The following is a 12,430-nucleotide window of genomic DNA, read 5'->3' as shown; positions in this document are numbered from 1 at the left end:
AATCTTTTTCTTAAAGCAGCAAAATTGTCCAAATGTATCAGATTTACCGCCTCATTGCCATTAGTGCATTGCACAGCGGAATGCCCAAAATATTTCATATTTGAACCTACCTGATTGCCATTTTGATATGGGAGAGGGAGGTTCTCTATTTTTGTTTTTCTCAAATAAAAAAACTGCCTCTACGAGAATGCTATCATCAACAAATCAAAAACTGTGACCAAACCACTCCAGTGTGAGAGGATGATATTTGTTTAAAGTATGACTTCACCAGTTCTCGATTGAATGACACTGTGTTCTGCGACACTTGTTCAGGAGAACAAAATATGAAACTTTAACCACCGGGGAAATTATGACTTAGAACATTGCCAAATGTAAGATTGTGTGTAAAATAATTTTTCAATGTCACTGATGTTAACTTTACAAAAGTAATTTATATGTCATCAATCAGCATAAGCCATCAATATGTGTTTGCAATGTGGGAACACTGTAATTTTTTAGTGAACAAGGTAACCTCAATAGTTTCAACAAGCCAGTCCCTAATGACAAGTTACAATACCTGTTGGAGCACTTGAGAGGAGTTTTTATTAATTATCCAAACAGTTTTTGTTCTTGAAGAAAATATACCTTGAAGAAAAATGTTGCCTCCTGTAATTGAAATGTCATCTCTAATTCACAAATCTGAACTCAACAGCTTCAGCTCCTTCAAATCCACATTTCCATGATTTCTGCAAATTATGTTGTTTTCAGTTTTATTTAATTAACAATTACTTGACAGTCATATTTAGAGAGAAAGCTTACGTCATGGAGTTATCAAAAGTAGTTTATAAAATGTTAAATGTAAATTAAAATTCCACCACCAAACGAAACACAAACTAAAATGTTTACATTTTACTTTGAGCTAAATCTTCAGATTGGACAAATCTCAACAGTTCAACATATCTCCAGAATCTTCACCTGACATAAAATGTTTCCAGGTAAATGGGGAGAAAACAATTCATTTTACAGATGCCAGAATTATACCAGAGGGTTTAAGTTAGAAGGACATACTGGGCAGACTAGCCTTGGAGTATAGAAGATTGGGTTGATAGGATTGATGTTCAATAGAAGAATTATATTATGATGAAACAAAGATCTCCTGCAGATGGAAGCTGAGCCTATGGGAAATTACTTTAAAATTAGTCAGATCATTTTGTGTAATTTCAGAAGAAAAAAAATCCAAATTAAGGTAACAAGATGTGTGGATCTGTTTCCCTTCCCCCTCCCCCCCCCCCCCCGCCCAAAAATATAGAAAAAACTTCTATGAAGGCGAGATCAATGAAACATTTTAAACAGGCATATTAAGTGACATGAAACTACAGTTGTTAAAAGGTATAATGATGCCGATTAGCAGAGATATAATTGAGTGGTGGTACAGCCACAATTGTCTAAACGCCTTAATATTGATGGCTCCGCCAATGAAGAAGCCAAAAGAAAAAGAAGTACTTAATTAGAGTTGGAAAAACACTCAAGGACAAAGGAAATGGGACATTAGAGAGAATGTTGAAAAAATCCATGGACGATTAAAGCATTATGATCAGCACATGCTTCCTATAAAAGTACAGCACACAAATCATGAGCAAGTATAAAGTTAAGCAATTATTAAGCAAACTCCAGCAATATTTGATAAGCTGCGCAAAAGGAAAAGGTCAAACTGTGGTAAATAACTATTTTGTCACATCTAAGTGGAAGCTGTTCAACTGCACCTTTTGCAGAATATAATAAGGACCAAGACCTTTGGGGTAATTGTAAACTTGCATAAAAATGACAAATATTCCATTAACAATGCAGTTTAGTTCAATTACTGCGCTTATTCAACCAGCACAGAGCAAAGCACTGTTTAATTTAACCCTGCAATTTTTGCATTTCCCTGAGAAAGTAATATATTCAGTAATTGTTCTCTCACGTAGTTTAAAAATTGAAAACTCTAATGCAGAACCAAATATGTCTTCATCAGCAGATTGAAATTGAACTTTTTATTTATGAAGCAAGGGTGGAATATATTTGCTGATAGTGTAAGTGAAGAAAAGGTTGCATTTACAAGATACAATCCATTCTGCTGAGGTTGCCGCTGATAAGTTTCCCTTCAGGGCTCAGCGTTCTATTTTTCTGACGGGGAAAAGTTTTAAGTCTGGTTAAGTCACAGTGAGATCATCCTAAATCAGTATCCCGCTCCTGCTTCTTCCCCCATATCCCTTGATTCCATTAGCGCTAAGAGCTATATCTAACTCTCTCTTGAAAACATCCAGTGAATTGGCCTCCTCTGCCATCTGTGGCAGAGAAATTGGATTCTTTTGTATTACTTTGCAATGTATCGTCTTTCAGACTAAAACCCATGGAATATTTGTGCTATGAGTTCCTTCCACCCATTTACAACTTTCAGTTTGACAAACTCAATTTGCTTGGGACTCACTGACTGCCAGGAGAGGAAACTATCCACCATGATTCTGTGCTCCATCCAATATGTACAGCGGGAAGAACTTGGTTCCAACTCACTGACACACAAATTCTCCTTTTAACATTTTAACATCAGTTCAATATTGATGCATTTATCACAATGGATGTCTGAACAACAATTGTTATGACTATGAATAACACCCATTTGTGAAATAATTCAGCAGAAATGTGTATGATGTCCACAGTGGTGATGGTTAATTCCCAGACTAGTTTTCATTCCCTTCACTGACCATTTACTTGTGCAAATCTTATTTGTTTCTAACACAATATAAATTTTATGTCGTAGGTCAGTACCGATTGAGACCATCGTTAGTGGGATAATTGCAAGTTGTATTGGTCCTTTGGCACTCTGCTCAAGAGCATTCTGCAAAGTACTTCACAGTAATGTGTCTGCTAACAATACCACTGAGAGTTAGCAGTGCAAAGGATCTATGTGGTGTTCTTCCCGCAATGTGACTTATCTGCTCTGAGCAATTCTTTATTTATACTGCAGTGTGAAGACGACGAGACGAGGATGAATGAACTGACGAGAAAGGCAGACACTTTGCAACAGGGTGTCACAGACGAGAGAAAGCGGGAAGAAATTAGAAAGAAACAGCAGATGCTGCAGGCTAAATTTAATATTCTCAAGGTATGATCAAACATTACCTAAAACAACACCATCTGCAGAGTCACTTGGAATTGAAGGAAAGACCTAGAGATTTTATTTTCACATATTGGTGTGCTTAAATTCTGCATCACTTTGATGACTCTTTAGGAATGCTCATTCCAGAACTACAGATGTTGTTGGGTAAGGTAAATATCTGCAGGTGATCTTTACAGATGAATTATTTACTGCAAGCTGAAGATAATCAAGTTGGATATTGTGTGCTTCTTTATCAAAATTGCAATTTGGCCCAAAGGTCCTGAAAATGAAATTGAACATCAAGTTTGAAGTCTCAGTTCATGAATCAGTATGTATCGTTTGCAATCCAAGTGCCAAGCTCATTATACTCTGGTCCCCAATAGTACTATGATGCTATTGCTTGGCTGACAAAGCATAGCTCGTATTGTCAGTGTAAAGGCTTGCATTGACAAATAATGGAAGGAAAGGTAATGGCAAAATCAGAAATGTACTTGAGTATTTGAAAATTTTGCTGATAGCAATGTGATCGTGCACTCCTGCGCCCCTTCTGTCCCTTGATACATGGGTTCTGGTGGCAGGAAGGAAACAGCTCGTTTGCGAGAGCCATCATCTGACCACATAGACTGCACTGTCACTTCCCGCCTTCGGACCTAGAAGAAGAAGTGATGGGTGGCTGCCGATGTCGGGTTGCACTGGAAGTTTATTATGTGCTAATCAATGAGTGGATCATTCTTGGATAATCCACTCTGCAGTGGTTCAGAGACTATGATTAAATGGGAGAGTTGATAGACATACTATTTCCCGAAGAATACGCATGGATGTAAAGAGTACGGATGACACCGAAAACACTCATCACAGTTCATGACATGCAGTTGGTGGCGCAGTGGCAGCGTTACAGCGCCCGAGACCCGGGTTCGACCCTGACTATGGGTGCTGTTTGTGCGGTGTTTGTACATTTTCCCCGTAACCTCTTGGGTTTTCCCCGGGTGCTTTGGTTTCCTCCTACATTCCAAAGATGTACAGGTTTGCAGGTTAATTGGCTTTGATTAAAAAAATTGTAAATTGTCCCTAGTGTGTGTAGTGTGTGTTAGTGTAACAGGGAGTAGCTGATCGGCGTAGGGCCTAGTTCCGCGCTGTATCGCTAAATTAAACAGTTACCTTCCCTTCTCTCCAGACTAGCAAGGAGCACATTGGTACAATTGTCCAGTTTGCTTTTCTTGGACTAATGCTTGTTTAGCATTCACTGCTGAGCAATGATGAGTGATGGCTACATTTATGTTCCACTGTCAGGATCCACATGCAAATGGAATGTTATTCAAAAAACCTGGTCATTAGGGCCTGCCTGCTAATGCTACGGCCTGGATGCTCAGACGGGAGTTCTATTTTATTTGTTGCAATCTAATTTACTGTGAACCAAATATCAAAGACCTAAATCACAGCATGAGTTCAAATAACATTTATTCCACAACAGTTTAGTTCACTTTAGCCCACTACTTCTACCCTACACCTTAGGGACAATTTAGAGAAGCCTATTAAGCTGCCAACCTGCATGTATTTGGAATGTGGGAGTAAGCCAGAGTACCCAGAGAAAACACACGTGGTCACAGAAAGAATGTGCAAACTTCACACACACAGGGTCAAAGGTCACGATTGACCCTGGATCCCTGGCGCTGTGAGGCAGCAACTCTACCGCTGCGCCACAGTGCCGTCCATCAGATTTGAAGGATGATACTTGAGTCATCAGATACCATTAACATAGAAACATAGAAAATAGGTGTAGGAGGAGGCCATTCGGACCTTCGAGCCAGCAACGCCATTCATTGTGATCATGGCTGATCGTCCCCAATCAATAACCTGTGCCTGCCTTCTCCCCATATCCCTTGATTCCACTAGCCCCTAGAGCTCATTCACGGACACGAAAGTGGCAGAGGTTTAATAATAGCAATCCTGTGCTCAGAATTCTGTAGTATAGTGGTTATCATGTTCACCTAACACGTAAAAGGTATCCGATTTGAAACCAGGCAAAGACATTCTATTTTAGGGTGGCACAGTGGCATAGATGGTAGTGCTGCTGCCTCGTAGCACCAGGGATCCAGGTTTGATCCTGACCAGGCGGGGTTCCTCCAGGTGTTCCAGTTTCCTCCCACATTCTAACGTTAATTGGCCTCTATACATTGTTCCTATTTGATGAGAAAGTGGCATAACATGGAAGTAGTGTGAACGGGTGATCGATGGTCAGATAAATGCTGCATCTCTAAACTAAGACCATTGGTCTTACCCTTGAATTGGTCTTCAAATTCCTGGAAAGTTAAGGGCGGCCGAATGATTTCCACGGGTTATTACTGTGCAACAGATTGAAGAGCAGAATCTCGTTCAAATTACGATTATTCTATTTCTCTTTTACAATACCTTCAAATTGACAGCTTGTACTGAGGCAGTGGTGTTGGCAATAGATAAATGTTGATGGAAATGTGAGCCACAGCAGGCAGGAACCCTTCAGGATCATCCTTAGCCTGAGCAAGCAGAGGGAAGAGAGAAGGTCAGATTAAGAGGGGATAGGGAAACAGTTCTGGAAGGTGAGTGAGAGGCAGTTGTGGAGAGCGACATCCTGAAATGTGAGAGAAAGGGAAATGATAAAAGGGAGGAAATAACGAGGATCTGTTGGCGGGGAAGTGTGGAGACTTGTTGCAATTTTGCTGCTTCTACTCCATTTCGCTGCCAGATTTTTCAGAACAAGGGAACACTTAATGTGTAGGAAGGAACTGCAGATGCTCATCCTTCCATCCAGAAATGCTGCACAGATGATCCAATTTGTGTCTATCTTTAGGAAACACTTTCAGTAACTTCAGTTGTTTTTTCATAGGGTTTCCAAATGTCATTCAGGATGTGGATTTGAAAAAGCACTGCAGAGTCGATTATCCAAGAATGATCCAATCATTGATTAGCAGAAAATACACTTCTATAGCCACCCATCACTTTCTCATCTAGTTCCGAATGAGGAAGAGTCAATGCAGTCCCTTTTTTCTACGTGGTCAGATATTAGATTCAAGATTCAAGATTCAACAGTTTATTGTCATGTGTCCCAGATAGGACAATGGAATTCTTGCTTTGCTTCAGCACAACAGAATATGGTAGGCATGAATACAGAACAGATCAGTGTGTCCATATACCATTATATAAGTATATACACACATGAAAAAATAAACAGATAAAGTGCAAATAAACAGATAATGGGCTATTAATGTTCAGAGTTTTGTATGAGTTGAGTTTAATAGCCTGGTGGCTGTGGGGAAGCAGCTATTCCTGAACTTGGACGTTGCAGTCTTCAGGCTTTTGTACCTTCTACCTGAAGGTAGCGGGGAGATGAGTTTGTGGCCAGGATGGTGTGGGTCCTTCATGATGCTGCCAGCCTTTTTGAGGCAGCGACTGCGACAGATCCCCTCGATGGTAGGGAGGTTAGAGCCGATGATGGACTAGGCAATGTTTACTACTTTTTGTAGTCTTTTCTGCTCCTGGGCACTCAAGTTGCCGAACCAAGCCACGATGCAACTGGTCAGCATGCTCTTTACTGTGCACCTGTAGAAGTTAGAGTGAGTCCTCCTTGACATACCGATTCTCCGTAATCTTCTCAGGAAGTAGAGGCGCTGATGTGCTTTCTGTATAATTGCATCAGTGTTCTTGGACTAGGAGAGATCTTCAGAGATGTGCACGCCCAGGAATTTGAAGCTCTTGACCCTTTCAACCATCGACCTGTTGATATAAACGGGACTATGGGTCCGCATCCTACCCCTTCCAAAGTCCACAATCAGTTCCTTGGTTTTGCTGATGTTGAGGGTCAGGTTATTGTGCTGGCACCATTTGGTCAGTCAGTCGATCTCTCTTCTATACTCTGACTCATCCCCATCAGTGATACGTCCCACAACAGTAGTGTCGTCAGCGAACTTGATGATGGTGTTCGCACTATGACCGGCTACGCAGTCATGAGTATAGAGTGAGTACAGCAGGGGGCTGAGCACACAGCCTTGAGGTGCTCCCATGCTGATTGTTATCTGTAACAAATTAGTTGTTTCCTTCCTGCCACCGTAACCTATATCTCAAGGAATAGAAGGAATGCTCTCACAATGCTATCACCATTTCAACTCATCATCTGCAATAATAATGCTGTTACTCGTGCTAAGCATTGTTTCATTGCCCAAGGAGTAATCAAAAACCCTTTTTGAAGCCACATATGGCAGTGAACAACTACAAAACTCGCAAATAATAAACCTGAAAATATATAATAAACATGTTCACCCATAAGCGCCAGTGGAAACACTCAGGTTTTCAACTATCCCCCAAACTCACCAACACTCTTTTGTCATTGTGAGAGCTTTGATATTCATGGCAAAGCAAGGAGGTTAAAAGTTTAAAGTCACAAAGAACTGCAGATGCTAGTAGCTTGAGCAAAATGAACATTGATATTTCTGGTCAGGCCCTTTACTCAGTCTGAAGAAGTGTCCTGACCTGAAAAGCTGTCAGTCCATTTCCCTCCACAGATGCTGTTTGACCTGCTGAGTTCATCCAGCAATTTGATTTTTTTGTGCTTTATTTTTAAATTGTACTTTGTTGAACCTGTCTTGAATCCTTTGCATAGATAGCTTTATGATTGGATTGCAGGAGATTAAATGCACAAATGTCCTCAGTGTAAGGAGCAAATGAATAATTTTCCCGACTGTGCCATCAATTGGGACCTCACTTTCTGGCAACACTTACACCAAAAAATTGCAGGTTCACTGCTCACAACTTTCCCATCTGTTCCTTCCAAGTTGCACTCATAATAGCCATGCTCATGTAGTTCTGCTTAAATCAATGTACAATACAGTTTTGCAGATGCCTGGTCGTTTATTGACAATGTGTTGCTTTAAGGGAAATACAGATATGCAATTAACTTACAAATTTGCAGGAAATGATGGGAAGATTGTGCATGTCTGCTATTTGGAGCACAGCAGGCACTTCATGAAACCTCTTTAGATCATTGTCTCTCATTAAGGCACAGCAATGAATGCTAAAGAGTCTACTAACATTCCTGAGTAATAGTCAATCATTTTACAGTTAAAAAGTGACTCACTTCTGATCTGAAGTCTTTTGAAAGACACACAATTTTCATTGCTTCATTATCGATGATCAAACTGCCCATTCAGAAGATGGGCATTGATTCTTTGTGATTCAGCTATTCGAGTGCACTTTTAAAATGAATTAACATTAAAAGGAATTATCGGCAAATGCAATCAGCACAGGATTTAATGCTTGCAACACAAATTCATCACCTTTAAACTTGCCAAGAAGTGGCGCAGTGCTCTGATATGGAACACTTGTTTTCCAATTCAGAGCTGTGGATTCTCTATAACAAGGTGACAGAGCCTGGTTCACAGTTACAGTGAAGCACTGATTATGTTTCAAAGCAGATTCCTTATCGTGGCAAGGAGAAGTTAGTGATAAAGTCACTTGGATATCCCTGTAACACGACTGAAAACACAGTTAGCTTAACCCTTCGTTTCCACAGAAGTGTGTCCTGGCAAAGTTGCAAGGGAGAAAATGAAAATTATAAATATGTGTTTTGTTTTTTTTAAATCCCAGAGTAGATTGAAGCATGTTCTTCAAATGTTTCACAAGGAAAATTATCTTGGAAGCAACAGGAATAACTGTGGATGCTGAAATGTGAGAAAAAAAATCTGGCATGTAACTTTAAAGAGAGAAATGGAGCGGCTGAATAATAACTTCCAAAGAGGGTTACAGGTGGGGGTGAGAGCCCTGCATCAGAGTTAAAATCTGAGACAAAATCATTCACTGCATTTTGAACCAATTTCGGCAGAAGTGGGATGAGGGACAGATGGCCATTCAGTCATTTAAATATTTGAATGAGGTCACCTGTGATATTCAGCAGCTGTTCTCATTTTAATTCATCTCATTTGTACTTCTTGAGCCTTTGTAAATCTGGCAGCAATATTAAGGTGAGAATCTCAAGGAATGGCCTCAATGGCATTGCTGGTAATGATCTCTTCAGCTCATGCACTCCTTGCAAGCTGTTTATTTCACCTGACCAACAAACACTTCTCCTGCCACCTTCTCCATCTACCATGAATTATTTGCCTACCCCGTTATCTGCTTACCCCGTTATCTCCCTAACCTTGAAGTCCAGAATGCCAATCGGTTTTTGGACTGCTTGCCTTTGCCGCACCCAGAGTAATCTTTCTATTTTTTCTGCACTTCATTCTGTGCAACAGAATGCTGGCAATGATCGGAACCCCATTTCATGGAGCCCCAAAGTTAATTCCCAAGGAGTCAATATGCAAACAGTCACCACATAAGTGGAAGACAACAACGTTTTCTGGTGAAAGGTCACCAGTTTGATATGTTACCCTGTTTGCACTCCTTGAAAATGAGTAATCTATAACAAACCCTTTAGAACAGGGCTTGGAAGAACCAAACAAAATGTCATTAGCATGTGTGTGAATTAGAATAAATCTGAACCTTGGGCGTTTGTGTTGCTGACTATCAAGTAATGATCATTGGCCTTTTTACGCAGGATTTGAAATCTCTAAGAAGGAAAAAGGCTCTGGAGATTACTCCTCAATGGTATCAGTACAAGAAGCAGGCTGACAACCTGTTGCAGTGGTTGGATGACATTGAGAAAAGGTTAGCCAATCTGCCAGAACCCAAAGATGTCCAGAAGATGAAGGTAACATTCTTTTAGAAACAGGTGTTTGCATTTATTTTCTCTCCCAAATTTTAGGAAAACCAATAAAAAAATTAAATGGGGATATGGAAGAAGTATTGCTAATATGCAGTGAAATGTGATGGAAGGTAAACTACTTTTCTGCTGTGATTTTGATAGCAGCCAGTGTAGTCCGAATGCACAAGGTCATTTTTAATATTTAAAATTGTGTTTTTGCTTGCAATTTTAAAGACTGTTATTTCTGAATTGCTTAAATATGTATGTTAACACCAATGCCGTGGGATATAGATTTTTGAATTGGAAAGTCAACTGAAGTCAAGTAGGTATTCCTACTTTGAAGAAGCTTTCATCAACTGTTTATTGGCTTTAATGACATTTCCAACAGGTGCTTAAAGAGTGTTTATAGATGCCTAGGTTGCAATGAATTCTACTTTACATTGAAAAAAAAATCTTTTGATCTTCACTCAGAGTGCAAAGATCTGTTCGGTTTTACTTTTCTTTTCTGATAGCTGGTTGATGTAAGTTTTTTAATTGATCACCTATTAATAAAAAGTCATCATTTTCCTTGGGTAAGGAAGAGTTCAGGAAAAGGTTGCTGATGCAACTCTTTTGTTGTGTGGGTACAAGTCTGTTCTTACCACTGTATACTTACTGCCACTTGTTTGCTCAGAGCACGTTCACTGCTATCATTGCCACATCCCTGTGGATTTGTTTACATATCGCAGAATCAGCTTTTTTATGATCCATAGTTTGTTTTGGCTTCTTTACTTTCTATGTCATTTAAATTGACAAGTTTAACGTAAACAGCCTATCTTAATAACTCAAGGCGAACATTTGTAAAGTATCACAATCAATTGCGAAAAGGGAAATGACATGGAATATCCCAGCAATTGGATGCTTTTCAATTCTTCATTAAATGGAAAGGAATTATTTCAGATTTAGAATTTCTATGATAAAAGTCCCTTATTTATTTAAAACAAAAATAGACACTATCTGGATTAATAATTTTGAAATAAAGAAGGCAATGTCCTTTGTGGCAGACAATTACAGACAATTACATATTGCCTGGCAGTTCGTGATTAAACATCACAGATGGTACTTTCAGCTCGGGTATTCCCACTCCTAACTTAATCAGGTAAAAGTGGTAGGCACCACTTCACAAAATAAACTAGACCAGTTAAATTGGTTTTAAAACATGGGTTTGGGCCAATCGTGCAACACTGACACCAGATGCTTGTGAGTAGGTCAGTCATTGAGTTGTACAGCACAGCAACAGGCATTTATCATAAGTCATAAGGTCATAAGTGATAGTAGTAGAATTGGGCTATTCAATCATGGCTAATCTATCTCTCCCTCCTAACGCCAGCCTCCTGCCTTCATACACCCTTACACCTGTACTAATCAAGAATCTATCTATCTCTGCCTTAAAGATATCTACTGACGGCCTCCACAGCCTTCTGTGGCAAAGAATTCCACAGATTCACCACCCTCTGACTAAAGACATTTCTCCTCACCTCCTTCCTAAAAAGAACGTCTTTTAATTCTGAGGCTATGACCTCAAGTCCTAGACTCTCCCACTCCACATCCACACTATCCAAGCCATTCACTATTCTGTATGTTTTAATATATTTTCCCCTCATTCTTCAAACTCCAGCGAGTACAGGGCCAGTACTGACAAACGCTCATCATAGGCTAACCTACTCATTCCTGGGATCATTCTTGTAAAGAATGTCCTCAATATATTTGCCAACCTTCCTGCCTATATACGATTGTCCAACTTGCACACATTAGGACCGTATTTGTATATCTTGTCCATTTTATTATATGTCTAAATGCTTCTTGCACGCAGTAAATGCATCTGATTCCTCCACCGCCTTTGGCAGCGCATTCTAACCTGTGTAAAAATCCCTCGATTACCTTTAAACCTTTTCAAAAATCAGTGGGTTCTTTGGTTTTGATGCATTGGCCATGGGGAAAAAGATTTTGACTATCTACGTTTTCTATGCCACCCATATTCTGAAGAGCAGATATCGACTCCCCAAACCCAAAGCCACCACCCACCAACCTCCTACAGAGAAAACAAGCCCAGACCTATCCAATCTCTTCCCATAACTGAAGTCCTCCCTTCTTAGCAACATTCAAATGAATATACATTGCACTCATGTGAATATATATATAAATAGTAGCAGAACTGACCTCTGCCAAGGCATTGGGTATAACATTTTTGAAGTTTGGTGCTAATTCTTAGACTTACTCACAAGCATAATGCTCCAGTTTGAACACTTAAAATAGTCAACCACAGGTTTGAATATGATGACTTAAAACCTCTCATTTTCATGGTGTCGTGCACCATCCACTTTCACAACTTTGCAGGACTAGGTACAGCATCAGTTTAACAGATCACTTTGGCAAATCTGGGTATATTGTTTTAAGAAAACTTGTTTGCAGTGTTTATTTTTCCACAAAATTACATGATAAAATTAGCATAAAGGATTAAAAACTACAAACTTTAAAAAAAAAATAATTCCTTCAAGAATAAGAAGTCCAAAGTTGAAAATGTATTTCCTTTTCATTGTTTCATTCTTCTTTGACAAGAT

The 12,430-nt window shown here is 39.6% G+C and overlaps 1 protein-coding gene across 12 annotated transcripts in view; it reads left to right on the top strand.

Annotated features, from left to right (window-relative positions):
- dmd (dystrophin) overlaps positions 1 to 12,430 on the top strand; it is a 1,663,772-nt gene that overhangs the window by 812,597 nt on the left and 838,745 nt on the right. For all 12 annotated transcript variants that reach the window (XM_033033201.1, XM_033033203.1, XM_033033205.1 and 9 more), the window contains 2 exons: positions 2,987 to 3,124; positions 9,684 to 9,836. In XM_033033201.1, the coding sequence (XP_032889092.1) occupies positions 2,987 to 3,124; positions 9,684 to 9,836 (291 nt within the window). The remainder of the gene's footprint in view (positions 1 to 2,986; positions 3,125 to 9,683; positions 9,837 to 12,430) is intronic.

The sequence above is a fragment of the Amblyraja radiata genome, chromosome 14, assembly GCF_010909765.2.
Source record: "Amblyraja radiata isolate CabotCenter1 chromosome 14, sAmbRad1.1.pri, whole genome shotgun sequence".
In the NCBI taxonomy this organism is placed as follows: Eukaryota; Metazoa; Chordata; class Chondrichthyes; order Rajiformes; family Rajidae; genus Amblyraja; species Amblyraja radiata.
Note: the sequence above shows the minus strand (reverse complement) of the source record. Positions and strands in the feature narration are given on the sequence as shown.